This window comes from Macaca thibetana, chromosome 2, assembly GCF_024542745.1.
Source record: "Macaca thibetana thibetana isolate TM-01 chromosome 2, ASM2454274v1, whole genome shotgun sequence".
In the NCBI taxonomy this organism is placed as follows: domain Eukaryota; kingdom Metazoa; phylum Chordata; class Mammalia; order Primates; family Cercopithecidae; genus Macaca; species Macaca thibetana.
The window spans coordinates 90,012,492-90,038,160 of record NC_065579.1 but is presented as its reverse complement, the minus strand read 5'-3'; the positions used below and the strand labels follow the sequence as shown (position 1 = coordinate 90,038,160).

At 41.3% G+C, this 25,669-nt stretch overlaps 1 protein-coding gene and 1 long non-coding RNA gene across 2 annotated transcripts in view; one reads left to right on the top strand and one right to left on the bottom strand.

Annotated features, from left to right (window-relative positions):
- Positions 1-25,669, top strand: part of ETV5 (ETS variant transcription factor 5) — a 62,373-nt gene that overhangs the window by 25,107 nt on the left and 11,597 nt on the right. Inside the window, exons 6-9 of the mRNA XM_050780253.1 lie at positions 2,830-2,959; positions 3,900-4,187; positions 17,946-18,205; positions 19,208-19,267. Of these exons, the coding sequence (XP_050636210.1) occupies positions 2,830-2,959; positions 3,900-4,187; positions 17,946-18,205; positions 19,208-19,267 (738 nt within the window). The remainder of the gene's footprint in view (positions 1-2,829; positions 2,960-3,899; positions 4,188-17,945; positions 18,206-19,207; positions 19,268-25,669) is intronic.
- On the bottom strand, positions 18,188-25,309 carry LOC126948463 (uncharacterized). Its single transcript, XR_007723461.1, has 3 exons — positions 25,235-25,309; positions 24,309-24,401; positions 18,188-18,285 (listed from the first exon to the last, which is right to left on the bottom strand). It is a non-coding gene; the product is annotated as an uncharacterized LOC126948463 (long non-coding RNA).

Genomic DNA, 25,669 nt, shown 5'->3' with positions numbered 1-25,669 from the left:
AATACACCACTATCTCTGACTAACACATGCCAGAATTAGGCTCCTTCACACATCCTCTAGTCCTACAGACCTTTAAGGAGCTGAGCCGTGTTCCTCACCACTCATAGGGCCCCTCGTGGCTTTCCTGTCAGTGTAGATCTGTGAAACTTTTTCCGTTCTCGTTCCTGCCGTGTTTTATCCTGGGTAGGGAAAGTATGTATAACAACATCGTACCCAGCCTTGTAGGGTAGATGTGGTCCCTGCCTTCAAGGGTAAGAACAAATTGGAAATACAATCCATTTGTTCACGCAAATACTTTTTGAACTCCCCCTTTGTATAAAGAATATACTATTCCACATACAAGACATTTTGGGATAGAAGGTACTATATAATTTAGAGCCAAAATGATGTGGTACACACTAAGTACTGTCTAGATTTGAAGAAATCAAGACATCAGAATTCGCTGGCAATTTAGATCCTTTTAGATATGTGCAGTTCCCAAAACAAATACAAAATGTTTCTTTCTGGGCAACTTTGGCTTACCCTCTGGTGTTAGACTTGTCAGCAGAATTGGTAACTGTTATAATAATATTGTGACAATGTCAAGACACTTCTAAAACCTGAAATCAGACCATTGAATAATACACTAATTGTTTTCTTTCCAAACAATTAGGTAAAGTGATTGCAAATGACTATCATTAGCTAAAGCAAGAAAGGTAGACGTTTCAAGGACATGTAGCTTTTGTTTAAATTGGGTCATCATTACCTTTCCTCATTATTTTGCCAAAACTTTTATAGCAGAAGACTGGTGAGAGGAAGGGCAGTGACCAAGGGGCAGTGCTGAGAACTGCCAGACTATCTACTGCGTTGGAGAAAGGGATTTCTGTGTCAAATTCTCATTTACTACCAACATTCAAACAAGCTTCACTATTTTCTGTGTCTGAATATTTGAAACAATTGGTAACAATTGAGTGTTGGCTGCCATGATGTCACCATCAAAAAATCACGAGAGAAACTCTAATGACTTCTAAATATAATCTGCTAGTTCTCAGCTTATTTTATGTATTCAGGAAAAGCAGTTGGCATTATGTAAGAAAGGAATTATGAAAACCTGTCCTTTCAAGTCAGTCACTGGCAGGACTTTGCAGCAACATTGCTTTATAACCTTGTCATCTGTGATAGAGTCATCTGTCTCGTACTCACTCCTGAGTTCAGAATTTGGGATTATAGAGGCACCTGAGAGGCCAGTTGGCTGGAAGATTGTTCGGTCTTATCAGATATTAATAGAAAAGAGATGATTGTTTAGGCTGGGCGCAGTGGCTCACGCCTGTAATCCTAGCACTTTGGGAGGCCGAGGTGGGCGGATCAGGAGGTCAGTAGTTCGAGACCAGCCTGGCCAACATGGTGAAACCCTGTCTCTACTAAAAATACAAAAATTAGCTGGGCGTGGTGGCGGGCGCCTGTAATCCCAGCTACTCAGCAGCCTGAGGCAGGAGAATCATTTGAACCCAGAAGGCGGAGATTGCGGTGATCGCGCCATTGCACTCCAGCCTAAGCAACAGAGTGAGACTCCATCTCAGAAAAAAAAAAAAAAGAGAGAGAAGTGATTATTTGTTTAGCTAGTTCTACCTAGTATAATTACTAAGAATTAACCTAACTCCTAAAGATGTTTCAGGTTTAAACATTGAGTCAAACTGAAAATGTTATTGGGTCACCAGATCACTGACTGTAGTTAGCTATTTAATGAGACCTTTGATACAGTGGCCAGCACAGAAGCTTAACTTGCTCTCCTTCCCCACCTTCCAAGGTAGCTAGACAAGGAGTAACTGTTCTAACTCAACTAGAAGGCAGCCCTTATAGCGTGAAATGCATCTTTCCACTTCGGATAAAATGCTGTCTCTGCAACAATTTAGCTCCTAGAGAAGACAGAAAAGGCAAACTCGGTTTTTTGTTCTTTGGGTTTTTTTTGGGTTTTTTTGGCCACTACATGTAAATCACCTTGATTTGAAAAATTCTTGTTACTCTGCCCTCTCAGGATCCTACGTGGAATATGTAGTTGGCTTCCAAACCAAAAGCAGTAGCTCCATGCATTTATTCCATGAATTCAGGAACATTCACTGTACCATCTATGAAAGGACTGGTTATACAAACCCACCCTTGCTGGTCAGTCACTGAGACAGGCCTGGAGCAGATGTAAGCACAAAGGTAGCCAGGCTTTCTGCTTTCTGTATTCATTAGCCTTTTCTAGGTAGTGGATTGGTCTGTTGTTTTATTCCTTTGCTTTTAAAATTTTTGGAATGCCTCTAAAGTTGAATATTTCTTGCTGAGAGCTGATATTTAAAGTTACTTGAGGAAGGACTTTTTAAAAATTCTATATTTAATTTGTAAATATGCATCTGAATAAGAAATATATTTGCCACAGCAATTTTAAGCCTTTGATAAGCTTAAATGTGTTGGTAATGTCTACCAACACATTTTTGGTCGTTTCGTCCTTTTTGGAAACAAAATTCTTCATGTCTGCAGCCACTTGCATTTTTGGTGGAGACCCATTACCTGCAAGGTTTTTAAGGGTTTTGCAGCTTCTGGAAAGCAAGACCCATGACCAAAGAAATTTGGGAAAAAAGACTTGGCTAATTAAAAGTGTCAGATGATGACTTCTGACTTTGAAGAATTTAATTGGCCTTACATGGGAGGTTGTGTGTTTAATCGTTTTGCTTTTTCTGACATGTGACTTGACATGAGTTCCAAGAACAATCAGCTAGTTAGAAGGTTTGCAGAAGGAAGCATTGTCCTCCCTGTTAATCAGCTGTTCTCTCTCTATTCCCCCCCTCATCCCTCTTCTGATTTCAGTGGTGCTTCATGCCCCACCTCCAACCAAGATCAAACGGGAGCTGCACAGCCCCTCCTCTGAGCTGTCGTCTTGTAGCCATGAGCAGGCTCTTGGTGCTAACTATGGAGAAAAGTGCCTCTACAACTATTGGTAAGTGGGCAAGTGGAGTCGAAGAAAGGCTGCCCAGAAAGGCTCTGGAAGTAGCCATCAACCTGAATGTTCCTTCCCAGTGTTACTTACCCAGCAGACCCTGGGGTAGAACACATCCTCCTTTCATGGCAGTGTCATCCTCCAGGTGTAGCATAGTCCCCTTGGGATCATCGTACTGCACACGAAAGAAAACCGTTAAAGCCTTGTGGCTCCGCAGGGCGCTAAGTTCATAGGGTACCCAGTCCTTCTAGGGAAAGAGTCTCAATCCTGGGATATTTGATCTGTGGCTTTGAGGCAGGTAATATATACTTCTTCATGTCTATCATATGTTAATGTGAACTTTAAGCACCAAAGAAGTAATCTCCAAATCAGAATATATGAAAAAGTCTTGAAGCTTGTGCCCTTTACTTAAGAATATCCAGGCCTCAGGAATGAAGCTTTAATTTTAAATCATTCTTTGCTCTAGAAGATAAACATAGATTTGCCTGAAAGGGGGAGGAGAAGAGTTGTTAATTCAAATGATGTCACAGCACAGACGTACCTTCAACACAGATTCTGACTAATTCCTGGGAACCCTGGAATAGTTAGGAGAGGGGACCAGAGAACACCTGGCAAAGCGTAAATTCTCCCCTCACCCACCCACCCTACACAGGCATACACGGAGAATTCTTTTAGAAGGAGGGAGAAAGGAAACCGGAAGCAGAGGCTAAAATTATCCTTGAGAAAAATCACTAGAAGTGTTAAACAAGTCCCTGTGACGCAGTGTGTTTGTCACTTTTCGGAGGTACAAATATCCCCTCAGGGCTACGAGCGATTTAACTATGTTAATGCTGTTATTTCCTGGCAACAATGGGCTGCAAACTAGCTTTCTGCTGGACTTGGTAACCATGCTAATGGCTTCATTTCAGCTTAATGGTTCCTTCTCTTTTTCTGTTTACAGTGCCTATGATAGGAAGCCTCCCTCTGGGTTCAAGCCATTAACCCCTCCTACAACCCCCCTCTCACCCACCCATCAGAATCCCCTATTTCCCCCACCTCAGGCAACTCTGCCCACCTCAGCGCACGCCCCTGCAGCTGGCCCTGTTCAAGGTGTGGGCCCCGCCCCCGCCCCCCATTCGCTTCCAGAGCCTGGACCACAGCAGCAAACATTTGCGGTCCCCCGACCACCACATCAACCCCTGCAGATGCCAAAGATGATGCCTGAAAACCAGTATCCATCAGAACAGAGGTGGGTGTTGATCTGGCCTTCTTCCTTACCTGCCTCCCTCATCCCTGTCCTTTCTTAGTGGGAGAAGGGAAGCAGTTTTTCTTGTTTACCAGGTTCCTAAAAAGTTACGATTGCATTGAGGCAGCTTGTGAAGCAAGACTAATAGCAATATGAATATGACTGTTTATATACTACCCTGTTCCCAAGGTACACCAGATGGTTGATGGACTGCAACATCCTTATGAAGTAGGTAAGGGAGAGGTAACTGGTATTCTCCCTTCTCACAGAACTAGAGGAAGAATGACTTGCCAGGATAGTCTTGTCCCTCACTGAGGGCAGGTTCCTGACTCCTCATTGGATGCTGCCTACTATTAATAGAATCGAACTTTGGTTGTTAACATTTCACTTACATATAAGGGACGATTGCTGAGTTATACAAGGTAGTATTACTCATCTGACTTTAACATGTTTTAACAGTAGGAGATTAGCTAAGGACCTTGTTTATACGTCTGCTTTTGAGATAGAAATCTCCTGGTTACACTGCAGGTGGGGTTTTTATATTTCTATAGACATTGAGGCATCAGGAGTAACTTGTCCAGAGTCATTCATTTATCAAAAAAGTGTGTAAAGGGAACCTTCTCTGTGCACTCCAAACCTGACCTCTTAAAGTTCCAGCCTTCTAAGTTTATTATCTGTGGCATTCTAGAATCTCTGATGCTTGTGGCCTTCTTTTATAGAAGATGTGCTGGGGGCCTTTTTTTATTTCAAGTTTCCTTGGGATAAGGAGATAACCATGGGTGGGTAGTTGTCAACAATATTACCAAAGGATGCAGGATGGTGTGGGGGGGCGGCAATGGGGCAGGGGTAGGGAAAATACATGAGTGTACCTTTCCCAGGCCTGGTCCATTCCAGATGCCTGCCAGTATTTACTTGGAGATCACTTTATTTCTAGATGAAATGCAGGGAAAAAAATAAGGTCCCTTTGTCTGGTTCTGATCCACTTCCCATTTTGCTCTGAAAGTCACCATTAAGAACAGCAGAATATGGCTAGTTGCTGTTTATTCCTTGGTTAGGCCAAGGGACATGAACACTCGTGTTACACAGGGCTCAAGGGGTGAGCACTGATGGAGTTGGCGAGGGGGCTGGCCTGGGAGTGGGCCTCTATTGCCACCCGGGGCTCATCTGGAACACACAGCTGCCTCTGAGCTTTTGGCAATTGTTACCTTGTACTAACAACCTGTACTTGTGCAGGAGAGTTTGGATACTTGGTTTTTTATGTAAAAATTGTAGATTTTTTTTTTCAAGTTGGCAACTAATTCAAATTAAAAACAACATCACTCTGCAGACTAAACAAAACTTCTCTGGGCAAAATCACCCCGCAGGCCTGCCAATTTGTGAACTCTGGCCTAGATATCATTTTTATTTCAATGGTTTTTTGGTGTTTTTAAACAGCAACAGCATCTTGCTGATTTTCTGCAAGGGTTATGGGGAAACTGGGGAGGTGGGGTGGGGTCGGATATATATCCAGTATTTGAAATTCTTAGCAAACTTCTATTTGTTGTACCATGAAGTATAAAAGAAAATTCCTTTATCTAATATTTCCCCCTCAATCCTTGTTCTTTATCCGAGGGGCTTATGTAACATACTGTATTAACAGTTAACTGAGTTGGGAGACAAGTATCCTAGTTCTCCTGGAGAATTGGGAGACGGTAGCCCCAGTCTCAGGTGTGAAATAAGCCTGTCTCCAGTCCACCCAGCCTCCTGAGAAGGAAGGAGGTTTGGATTCCTGGGATTGATGAGTTATTTGCCCTTGGGTGTTGAAAGGAAGAGAGGAGGGAACCAGAATGCAGATATTTCTTTTTTGGGTGATTCCTCCTTGAAGTCTGCCTGTGCATTTTGGACTTACTTGTTCTTATACTCTGCCTTTAGGACTGATGGGTCTAAAATTCCAAGTTCTCACACACACTATCCTTGAGATAATTGAGGTAAAGGGGGAGGTATTCTGTAGGCTACCAAATTGATTAAAAACAACACTTTGCACTTGGGTTTCTACACAAGAATGCTGTCCTTTCAAAGTTGAAAGTGCACAGGAGTCCCCACGGAGTGTGGAGGGGGGATTTTCAATGCAGATTCCTTGTTAACATTCAGAGATAGAGTCGGTGGGCCTGGGGTGGGGCTTGGATATAGTCTTGTCACACTTTGAGAAATTGTGATGCAGCTCTCTCTACCCTCATCCTTATTCCACCCCACCTTTATTTAAAGCATATATTACCAAATTTTGTTTCTACTGCCTTTGTCTACTAATATGGTCATCCACGTGATATCTGTGTGACATAAAACACATCAAAAACATGACTGATTTTGCTTTTAGATACTGGATAGTACACAGAAAATGAGACAGACTAAAATCCCTGGTTTGATTTTTGTAAAAGTAATAGAAATTACAGTCATGGATAATATCAAGCTTAATAATCATACATTTAATAACTTTTATGCTTGCCGAAAAGTGGGACAGATTACTTTTATTGGTGACTAGGTTGTCTCTTGGCTTAGAACTTAAAATTAGAGGGACTATTACTTCAAAACAAAATCCCTAATACAAATACATGATATTTTGCATGATAGAAGTAAATAGAGTCTCATTTGAAACTTTTAACAGCCCTGTGACATAGGCAGAGTAAAAAAAAAACCATTTTGCAGATTAGAAATCAGGCCTCAGCACGGTTAAGGGACTTTCTAAAGCTCACATAACCAAATACAGGGTCCTACATTCAGCAACCAAAAACTTTCATGACGTATAATTACGCCATTTGTTTCAGTTATGATTTTATTTGGGCTGCTGACATCCACTAATGTCTACTATAAAAACTGCGTAATTGACCTTGATAAATATGTTTTGACCTTGAACATGATCTCTTTTTTTATTATACTTTAAGTTCTATCTATCTCTTCAACTACAAAATCTTAATAAATTCCTATATCATTTAATCCAAACCCATGTGCTTAACATGTGTCCTTTTTTTTCGCTGGGTGTGCCGTATCTGTTCAGTTGAATAGAGTAAGCTCTTTGAGGATAAAAACCTGTGATTTAGACTCCTTTCTTTAGGCCATATTTAGCCCTGTATCTTATTTGTCCTCCATTTATGTTTATTGATAGTGATGGAAATTTGCTAAATTATGCCGTAAATAACTAAAATGTAATCTAGTCAAAAGTACATCCTTGCCGCACATGGCGGCACACACCTGTAGTCTCAGTTACTCGAGAGGCTGAGGCGGGAGGATCACTTGACCCCAGGAGTCCTGGCTCTGTAGTACACTATGCCGATCTATCAGGTGTCCACACTAAGTTTAGCAACAATATGGTGACCTCCTGGGAGTGGAGACCACCAAGTTGCCTAAGCAGAGGTGAACTGGCCCAGGGGTCAGAAACAGAGCAGGTCAAAACTCCCATGATCTCACTGTGCCACTGCTCTCCAGCCTGGGCAACATAGTGAGACTCCCATCTCTAAGAAAATAATGAAGAAAGAAAAAAGTACATTCTTAATGTTTTATATAGTCTTAGCATATAATTCTTCACAATTCAGTTTATTTTTAGAAGATAAATACTGTGTTTGAAAGCCATGATTTATACTGGTGATTTCCTCCCCACAAGGAGAGGGGAAAAGATATGTAATTTGACATGTTCAGACATGTTCCACTTATCCTGAAAGACTGGCTGCTCCTGGAAGAGGAGAAATATTTTTTCCTTCAGCCTTCCCAATCTTGAGAGTTTTCTCATTGTATTATTTATGATGTTTACATGTGCTGGGTGGAGAAACTTAGAAAAATATTCCTATGTCATGCCTATAGTACTGGCCGCATATATTTTTGGCCTTTATTAAACTATATCTCATTATATCTTGTGTTGAGGAAAGCCCTACAATTCAACTGAAGAAGCTCCACTAAGAAAAATGTATCTCTTAAGAATTTTGGAACACATTGCTTTGTCATTTACTTGACATCAACAAAAGAGGTTAAAACCCAAGAAGCAGCAACATTTAAGGAAAATGCTCTTGTAGTAGAAGAATCCTCTGCTTCTGGATAGCCCCTAAGGGCATCAGTATTATGGTAGGCTAGCACGCTGTAAATTGACAGAACATAATGTGCCGTGCTGGAGTCATCAGGAAAAGGTCAACTGGGTAGTGTCTTCTGAAGGAGGAAACGGCCTAAGCTGTTTGAGAATGTCAAGAACGTCTCCCTCAGTGGTTATTATTGAGGATTCAAAGCTTAAAGGGATGGGCTAAGTTTTCTGGAATTTTGATTTAACAAAAACTACCAATTCCTTAAGGATGCTAGATAAATTAAGAGATTTAATATACTTGTTTTTCCTCGTTTTTTCTTCCTCTCTTAAAGTTCATTACCCTTAAAGTAAATTGCTATTCATTTTTGTCCTTCAGATTTTGTAGTACAATAATTTTTAGAGAGGAATAAACTTAACTGTGAGTCACATTTGTAGCCTGGCCTGGAATAAAGTGAATGTGTCTGATGCATCTCTTCTCCAAGCGCCTGTTAATAGCATGTTGTGTATGCAGCACAAATTCACTTTGGGATCTGAAACTGAGTTTCGTGGATGCTTAATGGAACCTTCTTTGACAGACTGAATAATGTTCTTGCAATGGTTAGAGTGCAGAGATTTTTTTAGTTCTGAGTCTTAAGAGGGTTTGTTTTCAGCGTTTCATCATGTTTACAGTAGGCTTCTTATTACCTTTTAACAAGCTAAAGGACACTTCCTTTTATCCCCAGTTTACTGAAAGTTTTTAACATGAATAGAGGTTGAAATTCATTAAACATTTTTACTGCCTCTATTGGGATGATCAAATAATTTTCTCCTTTAATTTCTTAATATGGTGAGTTACATTGATTTATATGAAACCAACCTTGCATTCTTGTGACAAAGCTAACTTGTTTTTTTTTTATTTTTATTTTTTGGAGACAGAGTCTTACTCTGTCACCAAGGCTGAAGTGCAGTGGCGCCATCTGGGCTCACTGCAGCCTCCACTTCCCAGGTTCAAACAATTCTCCTGCCTTAGCCTTCCTAGTAGCTGGGATTATAGGCGGGCGCCACCATGCCCAGCTAATTTTTATATTTTTTAGTAGAGACAGCGTTTCGCCTTGTTGGCCAGGCTGCTCTCAAACTCCTGACCTCAGGTGATCCACCCACCCCATCTTCCCAAAGTGCTGGGATTACAGGCGTGAGCCACCACACGTGGCCCTTGAATTTGGGTTTTCTGATATAAATATGTAAGACTTCCACACCTGTCTTCATGATTGAGAAAGTACACAATTTTTCTTTCTTATATTGTCCTTGCTAGGTTTTAGCATTGAGGTTATCTTCATCAAATGAGTAGAGGGTGTCTTCCCTTTTCTGTATTTTAGAATATCTCATGGGAAATTGGAAGTCTTTATTCCTTGAACTTTTTGAAGAATTTACTGGTAACACCATATGGGCCTGACATTTTCTTTGTAGGAAGATTTTTAATTACTGGCTCAGTGTCTTCACATTTTACAGTTTTGCCCTGGATTTCTATATAGTTGAATAAATAAATAAATTTTTCTAAGTTGTCCATTTTGTGTGAGTTTTAAAATAATTGACATAAAGTTATTCATGGTGCCCTTTCTAAAATCTCTATAGCATCTGTAGTTGTCTTTTTCATTTTTGATATTATTTATATAGACCTTTTTTTTTTCTTAGTCTTGGCAGACAATATATTGCCTTTTCAACAAATCTGCTTTTGGCCTTACTTATTCTCTCTCGGGTGTTTTCTGTTTCATTGATTTCTGCTCTCACTAAAATACTTTATTCTTTGTTTTCTTTGGGTTTATTCTGTTTTTCCAACTTCTTTTGTTGTGTGATTAGCTCACTAATTTTTAGCCCTTTTTCTTTATAATATATAAGCACAAAACCATATAAAATTTCTGTTAAGGCTGGGGTGACTGTACATGGAAGTTTGCCAAGTCACTTATGGTCTGTCTATGCCTTGTCTAGAAGTGATTGCTAATAGCTGCTTCTTGTACTCTCCAAAGGATCCTGGTTTGGACAATCAGTTATTTGATCTCCCTATCCAAGTTCTGCTTTAGATACATTGCACAAGTTCTGATTTGCAGTATTTTAAAAATTCAGCTCCAAGTATTTTCTATTATTTCTTTCAACCTTGGAGTTCTTTATAGATATGTTTCTTAATTTCTAAACATATGGGATTTTTCTGGCTGCCTGGACTATATGATTTTTATTTAAATCTCCTCCAGAGAGTATTTTAAAACGATTGTAGAAATACTGTAGACCAGTGGCTCTGGAGTGGGACAGACTGACAGATCTGGGGTTGAATTGCTGCTCTGCTACTATGTGACCTTAGGCAGGCACTCACCTTCTCCAAACTTTGGTTTCTTCATCTGAAAATAGGATAATAGACACCACATAGAGGCATTGGGTGGATTAAATAAAATCACGCTTGGATAGAGAAGGTGTTCAGTAAATGTTAGCTTCTATGACAATTTTACTTCTTAAAAATCACTTTTATTTTACACAAACTATACTAAAGGACGCTTCCTTTAATGAAGTAGATACCGCAAACTGAGAAACTTCATTGTTTAATGTTAAGTTTTTAAAATGTAATGCTCCCTTTATCCCTAATCTTTCATCATCACACTAATATTTTTTGTTTTGTTTTGTTTTGAGATGGAGTCTCACTCCGTCGCACAGGCTGGAGTGCAGTGGTGGGATCTCGGCTTACTAAAACCTCCCCGTCCCGGGTTCAAACGATTCTCCTGCCTTAGCCTCCCTAGTAGCTGGGATTACAGGAGCACACCACCTCGCCAGGCTAATTTTTGTATTTTTAGTAGAGGCGGGGTATCACCGTGTTGGCCAGGCTGGTCTCGAACTCCTGACCTCAGGTGATCTGCCTGCCTCGGCCTCCCAAAGTGCTGGGATTACAGGTGTGAACCACCACGCCCAGCCAAAGTTATTAATGTTATATCTACAACTAATACTTTCACTATCTGATATCCTGGGGACATGTCTTAGTTTCATCACCATCCCTCTCCCATATTTGATCTTGAGAAGTCAGACGAACATGTAGGCCTAGAAAGGACATGCTTTTTGTTCCTTATCTCTCAGTGTCTTCTCACAGTTTAAGTGGGCCCATTTGAGTCTCAGCAGTGTTGGCAGGCCTTATGGAGTTGTTTCGGAGTTCTTTGGTGTATGTTTAGGGACAGAGTCTGGCTCTTCATTGTATCTCAGGAAAATAAACATTATTGTGAAGTTGGCACATTGCCACCTCCGACAAAAATCACCATTCTCTTTCTGCAAAAGGAGAATGGATATTGAAAAGGCAAACAGTGGGTTCCTTTGATTTGTGTGTGGCTTGTGTGTATCATAGTCTCCCAGTTCCTTAAGATCTTCTCTTTTATTTGCTTTTTTTTTTTTGAGATGGAGTCTCGCTCTGTCACCCAGTCTGGAGTGCAGTGGCGCGATCTCGGCCTCCACCTCTCGGGTTCGAGCAATTTTCCTGCCTCAGCCTCCCGAGTACCTGGGTTTACAGGCATTTGACACTGCACCTGGCTAATTTTTGTGTGTTTTTAGTAGAGACTAGAGACGGGGTTTCACCGTGTTGGCCAGACTAGTCTCAAACTCCCGACCTCACGTAGGGAACTCACATGGTGATCTGCCCGCCTCAGCCTCCCAAAGTGCTGGGATTACAGGCCTGAGCCACTGCAACAGGCTCACGCCTGTAGTCCTAGCACTTTGGGAGGCCAAGGTGTGTGGATCACTTGAGGTCAGGAGTTTGAAACCAGCCTGGCCAATGTGGTGAAACCCTGTCTCTACTAAAAATACAAAAAAATTAGCCATGTGTGATGGCAGGCGCCTGTAATCCCAGCTACTTGGGAGGCTGAATCAGGAGAATTGCTTGAACCTGAGAGGCGGAGGTTGCAGTGAGCCGAGATGGTGCCACTGAACTCCAGCCTGGACGACTAAGCGAGACTCCATGTCAACGGTGAAACCGTTACAGGTTTCAGTTCACCGTGTTGGCCAGGCTGGTCTCAAAACTCCCAACATCATGTAAGGAACTCACAAGGTAGTCTGCCCACCTTGGCCTCCCAAAGTGCTGGGATTACAGGCCTGAGCCACCGTGCCCAGCCATATTTGCATATCTTCTGATTTTAGCTTGGGAGTTGTGGGGAGAAGGTGGGGCAGTTGAAGATAATGTTCATTGAGAACTTACCAGTGTTGTAACAGGGCTGGGCCTTAAAATATACATTATCTTACATCATCTTTACGAGGTATCCTGGCTGTCCTTAGTTTTTTGGAGAGGAAACTGAGGCTTCAGAGCAGTTAGATAACTCATACAAGGTCACACAGCTACTGAGTGGTAAAGGTTGGATTTCAGCCCAGGATATTCTGACTTCACAGCTAGAGCCTCTTACCCAGCTATGCTGCTTCTCAATTTTCCATCTTCTTCTCTGAGCCTTAACGGAAGTACTAAGTGCATGATGTTGATTTCTTGGCAGATTTTATGTATCATTTCTCAGCCGGCCTTTAAACGGTCACTGCTTCACCTGGCACCCATAATCACCATATAGCCTTTGTGAGATCCTTTTCTCCTTTTTTTTTTTCCTGTAAGCATTTTGTTTACTCAGTGTGCTGGCAGCAGAAACCAAAAAGGAAATGCAGAAAAAGCATCTAACGGTTTTCATAACGTAAACCAAATGTTGGGAGTGTGGGTGAGCTCGTGGGAGGAAAGGCGCTATATAAATCTGACAAATAAATAAATAACTGGTTCTTTAAATAAACTTGCACCGAAAAAGCCTTAAACTGTGACCTATTGAATTTAGGCTTTTTCAGAGTCAGAAGTCTCCCTTTGCTCACCAAATGTGAGTTCCCTACACGTGTGCTCTGTTGGGCTAATGGTGGGAGTGGAGGGAGGGGAGGAAGAAGAGGTTTGGTAGGAACCAGGCTGTGCCTTCACTGAAAGTGATTGCCTGCCTTGGTAAATTAGAGGCATCTTTGTCGTGGTTGTATTATGTATACAACACATTCTCACATACTTCAAAAGGACTGGAGAAGGGAGGGGGGTTCAAATGAAGGTCAGTGAGTAAAGTTCACAGGATGTATTTTGAGGACAAGGACTGAATGACTTTACTAATCTCTGCACATAAAAGACATTATCAGCAGCAAGCTCTGAGAATCTTTCTTCCAAATACACTGGCTTTGTGACCTACCCCTGAGATCCCCCTTGGCCACTCCCGCTCTCTCAAAACAAACCAGTACAGAACAATCCCAGTTATAGAATCTGTTCTGCAGATCACAGGCCTCTAAGCTTTGCGCATCCTTAAAGTTATGCTGCGGGGAGGGGATGAGGTTGCTGGCTAGTGCCCATGTGGAAGTACCTTTTCCTGAGGAGGCCATACCAGGCCAACTCTAGAGTTTCATTGTGGAAGGTGAGAAGATGAGCACTAAGCGGAAGTGAGGCCATCGGCCTGCCAGCTGCAGAGGCTCTGGTTACAGAACTGAGCAGCACATGCCGACTCGGAGCTATCAAAGGAACTGATTTATGGAGGTCACCTTCGAAGGTGCTGGAATAGTGGCAGAGGGGAAAGGGAGAGAAAATGGAAGGTGTTTTTACCATTCCTTTCAAGTAGCACAAGATTTGGGCACTTTACAAAACCAAGGCCTTAAGAATATCTTCAGCCGGGTGCGGTGGCTCACACCTATAATCCTAGCACTTTGGGAGGCCAAGGCGGGCGGATCACTTGAGGTCAGGAGTTCGAAAGCAGCCTGGCCAATGTGGTGAAACCCCATCTTTACTAAAAATACAAACAAAATTAGCCAGGCATGATGGCAGGCACCTGTAATCCCAGCTACTTGGGAGGCTGAGACAGGAGAATTGCTGGAGGCTGAGACAGGAGAATTGCTTGAACCTGAGAGGCAGAGGTCGCAGTGAGCCAAGATAATGCCACTGCACTCCAGCCTGAATGACAGAGTGAGACTCCATCTCAAAAAAAAATAAATAAAAAGAGTATCTTCATTGGCCAGGCACTGTGACTTTCGCCTGTAATCCCAGCAAACTTTTGAGAGGCTGAAAGAGGCAGATCACTGAATCCAGGAATTCAAGCAGCCTGGCCAATATGGTGAAACCCCGTTTCTACTAAAAATCCCAGCTACTTGGGAGGCTGCGGCAGGAGAATCACTTGATCCCAGGAGGCAGAGGTTGCAGTGAACTGAGATCAAGTCACTCGAGTTACTGCATTCCAGCCTGGGTGACAGAGCAAGACTCTGTCTTTAAAAAAAAAAAAAAAAACTTCGTCTTTCTTTTCTGAAAGAATTCCCTTTAGGTTTGCAACACGGTGCCGGTGCCTGTGTTCTAAATGTCAAGTGTAAACCTGGGAGTTTACACTTCTTTAAAAACCATTGAAAGGTTTCTTTAAGTAACAGCAACCTGAAGAAGTTCTGCTGCAGGGCATTCAGTGACCCGTGAAAGGCTGTCAGCCCACTGAACCTTCAATAGTTGGTAAAACTTGTTTAAGACATTGGCCAGGTGGATTCTGAGGCTTTTGATGTCTGGGATAAAAGGATAAGTATATGTAAATTGCCCAGTAGTTTTCATATTATGAAATGATCTTACCGTGCTGCTTTAGATAGAGTAGTAAAGACAGAGCATGTTGTGCTGTGCTATACCCTGCTGTAAACAGTATCCTATCTGCCCACAGATCTCTTCAGTTTAAGATCGTAAATCTTGATGTTCTAGAAATCTGCTGGCCACCTGTTCCCACAGATTGATTCAAATCAAATTCGAACTATTTTATTAAAGCTATTCAAGAATCCTATGAATTAATAGAATTTAAGCTAAAAGTAGAGAATAAGACCTTAATAGTATAGGATTGTATTATTTTCCCTTGAACCTTGGCTCCTACTTTCTACCTGAGGGTATATATTCATAAATGCTTTCTTTATACACATAGATTAGTGCTTCCTGTGTATTTCATGGACTGAGGGTCACACATCTCTAACCTTCCACAGCCACCTTCCTAAACTCTATCCCAGTCTGTCAATTATGGCTGTGGCAGAAACCATCCTTTACACACATGATTGTATTTCACCATTTCAGAAGCATTTGGAGGATAATACATCCCTATGTCACAGATAAGCAAACAAAGCCAAGAAACTTTGCCTTTGGTCACTTCCCTACTAAGGGATGGCAGGCTTTCCCTTCTACACTGCACACCCAACAGGGAAAGGGCAGCTGGCATGCATCTGGATCTATCTGACAACTGAAGAGTGTTAAGGAAACTCAAATAATAGCAACAGGTTTTTATTGTTCTATCTTGTTATAAAAACAGTGCATATTTATTATCAAACTATAGATGAGCAAAAAAAGAAATTCACCTAAAATTATAACCACCCCACAGATAGGCAGTGTTAATATTTAAATGTCAATCTTTCTGTGGTTTTATGTGACACCATACTACTACTTTTATTTTTGCTAAGCTTTGATACTCTACTGTTTAGCAACCTTCCTGAATATGTCAAAAATACCTTTCCAAGCCCTTATATATTTACATATTATGTAATTTTTAATGGTTGCTTTCAACTAAATGACTGTATCACAATATATATAGCCGATTTCCTTGTTAGACAGCTGCATTGGTGACCATCTTTGTAGTTACACATCATTTGTGATTGAAGTGCTGTTTAGGTACCTGGCACAGAATTATTAACTGCCTGCTCATCTTCCAAGCTAAAAGGAAAAAAATACTTCTCTTTTGACTTTGTTACTTTTTTAATTACTAATGAGTTAAACTTTTTGTTTATGACCATTCCTATTCTGTAAGGATATTCCTATGTCCTTTGCCCATTTTTTTCCTCTTGAGATATTCATCTTTTGTTAATTTCTAAAAGCTCTTTATGTCAACAATGAGATTGCTGTATCTGTGGAGATTTTTCCTCAGTTTTACTTTTGGTTTTGTTTCTGGCGTTTGGTTTGATGTGTTTCTTTCCCCTTGGTTTGAGGTGTTTCTTTTGGTTTTGTTTTGTTTCTGGTGTCTTTTTAAGTTACAGAAATTTTTATACAGTGAGGTATATCCAGGTTTATCTTGATGATTTCTGCTATTGGTATGACACTTAGGTTTTCCCTCACTCCTAAGTTTTGTAAGTTTTCATATATATTTACTTTCATATTATGGTTTCACTTTTTTTTTTTTTTTTTAGACAGTCTTGCTCTGTCGCCCAGGCTAGAGTGCAGTGGCGCAATCTGGGCCCACTGCAACCTTCGCCTCCCGGGTTCAAGTGATTCTTATGCTGCAGTCTCCTGAGTAGCTGGGATTATAGGCGCACACCACCACGCCTGGCTAATTTTTGGGGGGTTTTTTTGTTGTTTATTTTGAGAAGGAGTCTTGCTCTGTCACCAGGCTGGTGTGCAGTGGCGTAATCTCAGCTCACGGCAAACTCCGCCTCCCGGGTTCAAGCGATTCTCCTGCCTCAGCCTCCCGGGTAGCTGGGACTACAGGCATGCACCACCGCACCCAGCTAATTTTTGTATTTTTAGTAGAGACAGTTTTCACCGTGTTGGCCAGGACGGTCTCAATCTCTTGACCTCCTGATCCGCCCACCTTGGCCTCCCAAATTGCTGGGATTACAGGCGTGAGCCACCACCATGCCTGGCCAATTTTTTTTGTAGTTTAGTAGACATGGGGTTTTGTCATGTTGGCCGGGTTGGTCTTGAACTCCTGACCTCAAGCAATCTGCCCACCTCGGCCTCCCAAAGTGCTGGGATTACTGGCATGAGCCATAATTCCTGGCCTGGTTTCACTTTTTATATTGGAACCTTTAATCCATGCGAAATTTATTTTGGTATCTGTATAAAATGGGGTCTTTTCCCCCAACTAATTTGAAATGCTAACCTTAACAAGTAGTAAACTTTGAAATATACTTGACGGTTTTTGGCTTGCCACTAAATTCCTTTGATCTGCCTATCTCTCAATTCCTTGTATTACTGTTTTAATTAGTGTAGTTTTATGACATATGTCAATAGCTAGTGGGTCCTTTTGTCCTTTCAAAATAAAGTTTAGAATCATTTGGTCAAGTTAGTTGGGAAGGCATTTGCTTTTACAGATTAATTTTCAGTGAATCAATAGCTTCAAAGTCCTAAATATCTTCTCTTAGATCTTTTTTCTTTCTTTTCCTCAGAGAACAATTTTAAGATTTTATTCTTATATGGCCTATACGTTTCCTGATTATTCCTAGGAATGTTATGTTTTTTATTGCTACTGTGAATGGGATTCTCTCCTTTTTAACTACATTTTCTAACTGATTAGTTTGTATTCAGTCTTTAAAAATTCCTTCTATCTGTAGGTGAGAGAATGGATGAACTAGTGAACAAATATTTATGTATATGTTAGTGCTATTTGCAAATAATTGGTCTCATATATTCATATACATAATCTGGCCCATCTTTACAGATAGACTGTGCATACAGTATACATACATGAAAGAAAAAGAGGCTACCACATCATTGCTTTGATTTTTTTTTTTTTTTTTTTTTTTTTTTTTTTTGCCACTTCCTGACTCAAGAGCTTCGAAATACACAATGTAATTTTGGGAAGAAGGTAAAAATGTCCAGAAATAAGCATTATTAAATATCTTGCAAATAATTTCATTAATTGGAACTTCTTCTAGTCCCCAGTGCTCAATCATAGTAGGTATTCATTAAGTCTTTGTTCACCACGAAAACCTCTTTCTTCTTACAGATTTCAGAGACAACTGTCTGAACCCTGCCACCCCTTCCCTCCTCAGCCAGGAGTTCCTGGAGATAATCGCCCCAGTTACCATCGGCAAATGTCAGAGCCTATTGTCCCTGCAGCTCCCCCGCCCCCTCAGGGATTCAAACAAGAATACCATGACCCACTCTATGAACATGGGGTCCCAGCCATGCCAGGGCCCCCAGCACACGGGTTCCAGTCACCAATGGGAATCAAGCAGGAGCCTCGGGATTACTGCGTCGATTCAGGTCAGCATCAAATTGTGCTATTCGTTGCTTCATTCTTGCTTTCTTCTGTCTCGTTATTCAGTGTCTTATACATGCAGGGCCTTGGGGACAGGAATTTTTATAAGAATTTTTTGTAATTGTTATAAGAATTGCCCTCAAATAACTTAGGAGCTAGTAGAGCTGACGTGTTTATGCACAACGGAATACAAAACAAAACGGAAAAGGTATGTAAGTGGTAGGAAGTGCAGTAGGCATTCAGAAGTGGTATGAAGTACATCTCTGAGTCCAAGCTTGAAGAGTGTTGGGGTTCAGTTTTGGATGGAATTTGCTCTTGACCTTCTCTGAGATAATACGTAGATTGATCTATTCAGGCACCAATTGGTTATGGGAAACACTGATAACATGATGCGTGAAGAAGAGGTCACTTGAGTGTGGTTTGGTTTCAATGTGACAGTCCCAGCATGGCAAAAATGGACCAAACTGCAATCCTGTACCCCCCTTCCCATGCTGGTCCTGGCGTCCTAACTTCAGGTCTGCTAATCCCTTTGGCCTAAAAATACTCCCACCTCTTGGAGCAGAATTGGATGTGACCACGAGGAGTAAAGGGGAGCAAATTGCGAAAGATCTAAAGCAGTCATCTTCCCCTTCCCACCCTAACACCCAGGAGTCAGCATGGGGCAAGAGGCCAGGCTTGGCCTTTTGAAAGCTAATATTTTTTCCACTATCATTGGCTCTTTCACCAGATTTGGTGTTAACTAATTGCTAAAATGAGTGAACAACGAGAGTGAAACATCTTTTTCTTTCCTCCCGTGACTCTTGAGTAGGAGAGCCTGCCTTTTAGATGGTGGGTTGTGGTGTTTGCCATCTTGCTTAGTGGTGTGGCACCTCTTTCCCAGGACAAAGCCAAAAAGACATGACCCCAGAGCGTTTAGGGGCTTTACCACAGAGCTGCAGTTGACCGATGTGCTGCGTCTGCTGCAGAAACTATTGACAGGATTGTGTCCACCTTTGCTTTCCTTTCAGAAGTGCCTAACTGTCAGTCATCCTACATGAGAGGGGGTTATTTCTCCAGCAGCCATGAAGGTAAGGAGCCTGCTTTCTTTCCTCTCCTCTCCTTTCTTCCTTTCTTTTTCTCTTTCTTTCTCCTACCTTCCTTCCTTCCTCTTTCTTTCTTTCCTTGAATAATACTCAAGCTTAAAATTGCTCAGTTTCCAGGCTAAGATTTGAGATCATAGATTAAACCTTGCTTAGCTCATGAATATAAGAGCTAATTGGTTGCAATCTTCAATTATTTTGCAGGCAGGGTTTAAGGCATGCCCCTGAGCCCTGTGAGGGCTGCCATTTTCATTAGCAATGACCCCAACTTTTTAAGAGGATAGGACAATTTGGAGAAAAAACAAACCCACCGTATTTCCACAATTCCAGAAATGAAGGTTATGTTTATATAACAATATCAGCTTAAACTGGAATTTAGGAGTTATGTCAGTGAGAGTGGTTTTTATACATTTTATAGTTATGTCAGTGAGGGTCCAAGGATGTCTTAGAGTTTTAAAAATGTGTCTCTAGGTTTTTTACTTAGTTTGAGTGCTCGGGGTGGGTAACTCTTCATTGTAATTATTATTATATGATAAATGGTTGCCACTTTTAACATGGGGGGGAAATTGAAGGTATTCTTCACCAACCTTGACACATATCCTAACATTTACTTTTATGTGAAGATGATCATTTTATATCAACGGTATATGTTATCTGCTCAAGTTCTTGTGCCCAATCCCTTTGGGACCAACTCAATTCAGTAAGTCTCTGAGATAATCTCACCTAATGAGGAGCAGGAGCAGTGGGCAAGGTTGAGCCTGTGACTTTGCCTTTATTAGTGCTGACCTACCAATTAGGTGAAAGTAATTGGGAACAAATAAGATGCATAAGTGTTCCATAGCATATGGCTTCAAGGAAGTAGTCAGAATGGAGCTAGAATGTCAGTTTCTTGGAGGAGCTTGCTTTTGAGCTAGTTTCTGTGTTTTGTTTTGTTTTGTTTTGTTTTTTGAGACGTAGTCTCGCTCTGTCACCCAGTCTGGAGTGCAGTGGCGTGATCTCTGCTCACTGCAAGCTCTACCTCCTGGGTTCTCGCCATTCTCCTGCCTTGGCCTCTCAAGTAGCTGGGACTACAGGCACCCGCCACCACGCCCAGCTAATTTTTTTTATTTTTACTAGAGACGGGGTTTCACTGTGTTAGCCAGGATGGGTCTCCATCTCCTGACCTCATGATCCGCCCACCTCAGCCTCCCAAAGTGCTGGGATTACAGGCATGAGCCACTGCGCCTGGCCTAGTTTTCTTTAAAATACAAACTTTTGTAGCTTATTCTTAGCACAAGCAACAAATACTAATTACACAAAATTCAGAAAATACAAACAGGCAAAAAGATGAAAATTAAGTCTCACTACCCAGAGATAACCATTAACTTGCTACATAGTCTTTCAATCTTTGCTGTGCATATGTAAATATAGAATTATACAGATCATACATCAAAACATCCTTGTTTTATAGTCTTTTTTTAAACAATAGTCATTAACTCAAATTGAACACTTACTATGTTTCAGACACTGTTCTGTGTTCTTTACATGCATAAATTCAGTTGTTTAATTCTCATAGCAGCCCTATAGGATAGATATTTCTGGTTTTTTGTGTTGTTTTTTTTTTTTTTTTTTTTTTTTTTTTTTTTTTTTTTTGAGACGGAGTCTCACTCTGTTGCCAGGCTGGAGTGCAGTGGCGCGATCTCAGCTCATTGCAACCTCCACCTCCCGGGTTCAAGTGATTCTCATGCCTCAGCCTCCCAAGTAGCTGGAATTACAGGCGCGCGCCACCACACCCAGCTAATTTTTTGTATTTTTAGTAGAGATGGGGTTTCACCATGTTGGCCAGGATGGTCTCAATCTCTTGACTTCGTGATCTGCCCTCCTCAACCTCTCAAGGGATAGATATTTCTATTTGCCCCATAGGGTAATGAAACTGAGGCTCAGAGAGGATAAAAGATGTGCCTAAGGGCATGTGGCTGTAAGAGTAGAGCCAGAACTCTAAGCCAAGCCCTGTGGCTCCAGAGCCCATACTCTTCATCTCCTTCCATACTCCACAGCCAATGTCATCTCTTTAGCACCCAACATTCCCCTGTGATTTCCTCGTTAATGGCTGCACAGTACTTATTGCATGAGTATGCATTTAGCTGATCACCTGTTGCTGAAAAGTGGGTACTTCCAGATTATTCTCAAATTCTGTGAACATTCATCTAGCTGTTTTCTTGTTCTCTTGATTCTTGAAGCTAAGTTTCTGAAATTTCTGGGTAAAAGGGGGTATGACATTTTTTAAGGCATCTGCTGCTGGTTTTTGTGAGGGTCTGTTTTGTTGTTTTTAGTGCATTGTCACAGATTTTTAAATTTTAGGATTTCTCTAAAGAAGTCATTAGATGTGAATCAGAAGGAAGAAGGGAGCCTTTTGTTGGGGGAGGATAATTGGGCTTTTAATCTCCTGCATAAATGAATGACAGTAGCAAATCAATGGGCTCATTTGACGGAAAGGAGCCCTGGTAGGGACTGAGATCATGCTTGCGGGGCATGAAAGGCCTGGAGAGGTGGGCTCAGAGCTTAAAGTTACCCTTTTGGGCAAAGGCTAACTTGGGATGGTGGATTGAGGAATTCCCTTCTAAACACTGAAACATTGAAGTTTTTTTATAACACCTTCCCCAGATGTATGTCTTCTTTTTCTCAAATACATTTCTCCCTAAAGATTTAAAGCAGTGTGATTCCCAAAACCTGTGGCAACAGCGTCACCTGGGACTTTTTAGAAATGTACATTCTCGGGACCCATCCCAGGCCTACTGAATCAGAACCCCCAAGGGTGGGGCCCGGCAGTCTGTTGTTTTAACAAGTCCTGCAGGAGATGCTGATGCAGCTTCAAGTTTGAGAACTACTGAGTAGTAACGGTTCTCAAGTTTGGTCAAACATTGGAATTACCTGAGGAGCTTCTAAAAATGTTGACTTCCAGGCTTCATTCAGAGCAATTAAATAAGAAATTCTGGGGTGGGACCCAGGCTTTAGTAGTTTTTAAAGCTCCCCTGGTGATTCCAGTGTGCATCCAAGGTTGGGAACCACTGGTCTGTCATTTTAAATGCAAGTCAAAGGAGCTGATACTCATGAAGCGCTGGGTGGCTTTTATAAGTGATTGGTTCATAAGAGTCATTTTTATGGGTAGCTGCTTCGCACTCACTTGGTTAGATGGGAGACCGAGTGTTGTTTCCCCGGGTACCCTGTGATGTTCTGAGTGAGTGTCTAGCCCTGGAAAGGAAGAGCTGTCTCCCGGACACTGGCTGTGATGGGCACAGCTGCATGGGGCTCTCTGAGGTTCCTGAATGTTTCTACAAAAGCAGTTGATGTCTGCAGCAGGCAAACTAGGAGGGAGTCGGGAAGAGAGGGAGGAAAACATTTTGCATAATTACAACATTTAGGAAAGAGCATGCTCTTAAGGGAAATATTTTTAGCAAGGCATTGGGTTGCTTACTACACACAGACTATCTGGTGCATTTGTGTGTGTTTTCCCTCCACCCTTTCCCATTCCTTTCCCTGACTTCACACACATCAAAGAAGTTAGTTTCAAAGAATCCAGCATTTTTAATTGTTCTAAATTACCCTGACATGCTTTTCCTATCCTTATACAGGCTTGACCACAGATGCCTGTGGAACAGTTAATGAAACAAGTGTTTCTGATTGGCATCTGTGATTGCTAAGATAGCCATCCTGCCTTAAGTGTTCACCTGGAGTCCTTGCATAATAACGTTTTGAGTCTTTCGTTTCTAGTTTGCTCCTCAAACAGGTCTTCCTTCCTGCCACCTTTATTTGAGTGATGAGATGATTGTGGCCACAACTGATATAACTGCTGGCTCAAATTGAACTGACTTAAATTTCACTTAAACCAATAGTATCTTCCAGGTGGTGTAGAGGACCGCATGTGGCGATGACTAGAAACCACAAAATATGCCAAAGTGATACTTCTTATAGGCAGACCTTTATCTGATTAGTTTTGAAAACCAAACCGAGAATTTCATCTAGATGTAGGTGGTTGTATTTTTTTTCTACATACTGTGATTACCTTAGAGGAGAAGAACTCTAAAATTAACATGGCAAGTTTGACAGATACGTAAACTTTGAAGTAGTTCACTTGTAATGACTTTATAATAAGACCATTAGAACATCACCAGAATATCAAAATACATATGGAAGATCGGGAAATACATGGCTTTCTGGCAGACAAGGCAAAATATTTGAAGCATAGTGGATTATGAAAGTCTTTTTGGTAATACAGAGTATACCAGTTTGTCATAAAAGTCAGTTGAGTGCCAAATTGGAAAATAAATTTTTCAGGAGTCATTTAATCCCTGACTTGAAAGTTAGCATTATATTCTTAAATATTTTTTAATGAAGACTATAAAACCTCTCATTTATTCAAATATTTATTTAGTACTTATGTGTAAGGTGCCATGAGGACACTAAGATACCAAGATACGATCCTTATCCTCAAGGAATTTAGAATCTTTCATGGAGGATATACGATCAAGCTCTCACATTATTCAGTTAATTTCTTAATAGCACTCAACACAATGTACAATGACTGTTTATTTTTTTAACTATCATTTATTACACACTTATGTACCAGGAGCTACTCTTGGCACTCTGGTATGAAGATAGAGAAATAGATCAGTTGAATGATACTAACTCAATTAAACTCTCATAACAACACCATAAGGTAGGAATTATCTGCTGCAGTGAGGACACTGGAGCACAGAGATTAATTTATTCAAGATCACACAGCTGACTGGGGTCCATCAGTGCTGTGCCACCTCTTGTTTCTTTTTCTCCTTTATTGTCTGTCTCCCCCAGTTGAGATACAGGCTCCATGAGAACAAGGACCAAGTCTATATTCGCCTGGCTACTGACTCCCTTCTAGCACAATGCCTGGCATAAATACTTAGTGGATTAAATAATATATAAATGTCAATAAAATAGACTTCCTTTGATGTCCTTAAGCAACAGAGAACTAATGCTTAGGGCTGAGAAAACAAAAATGAATAATACAAACCTCAAAACAGTCTCAGTTGTGCAGAGTTTCTTCAGTCCCAGGCCTCTTAAAAATGGTGCTGGTCCTGCCAAGAAGCTACTTGATCTGGGTTGACTGAAGAAACAAAGAATGGCAAAATTATATCTTGGCACCTTTACTCATGGATTTTTCCTTCTTTCTTTTTTTTCTTTTGTTTTTTTTGTTTTGTTTTGTTTTGTTTTTTTAGACAGGGCCTCTCTCTGTTGCCCAGGCTGGAGTACAATAGCGTGATCTCCACCCACTGCAACCTCCACCTCCCAGATTCAAGCAATTCTCCTGCCTCAGCCTCCCAGGGAGCTGGGATTACAGGCACCCACCACTATGCCCAGCTAATTTTTTGTATTTTTACTAGAGACAGGGTTTCACCATGTTGGCCAGGCTGGTCCCGAACTCCTGACCTCACATGATCCACCCACCCCGGCCTCCCAAAGTGCTGGGATTACAGGCTATTTGTCTTCAACAAACCGATCTAAAATCACTTATTGCCTACTCCTCCATAAGCCACATAGCACTTGTTATTACGCCTATCCTCATTCAGAACCCTTGAACCTTTACAGGTGCAGTCATCCTTATAATTGCTCATGGAATTATAATTATAATTGCTCACCACCATGCCCAGCCTCGTGGATTTTTCAAGTCGTAGTGAATCCTTCGCAGACTCTAATGAAAGTCCTTCATTGCAGAGCCTTTTCACCTACCTGCCCGTACTGCATATCCAACACACATAGACCTGTACTATGAGCCAGGTGAACTGAAGGGAAAATAGAGCACAGGGAAGCACCGCTTATCAGACGGGAGCCCTGGGGCATTGTCCTAAGATGTGTGCTGGTAAAGGAATATACACTGGAGACCTTACACCTTGAGACAGGCTAAACTACAAGGAGGGATGGGACCCCCATCAGAGTTACCTGTTACCTGGCTTTGATTTAAACCAATCTTGACAGGGTGCCTAGTGACATGGTGGTTAGCACTGAATGTATATTAGGGGTTTGTGGAGGAAGACTGTCAGGCCATCCTTCCTTCTTGAGCCCTTTAACTTTTTGCCTTGCCTTCTTTTATTTCCTTTGCATGTGTTGTTGGGCCAGTTCCTCCTTCTTGACCTCTGTTTTGTCATCTATACAGTGAATTTGTTTCATTGCTAGAAAGTCTTTTCAGATCCTTTCCACTGTGTCTGGTAATAATACCTCCAATACTGCTTTCGAAATCCTCTACAGGCCCAAGTCTTTATTCATTTTGGCAACATTCTTTACCCTTCAAGCTCTTTCGTAATTGAATGAGGTATGTGAGTAGCTTGGATGACTTTATAGGAAAGGTTGAAATTAATTTTAGCTAAAAGGAAAATG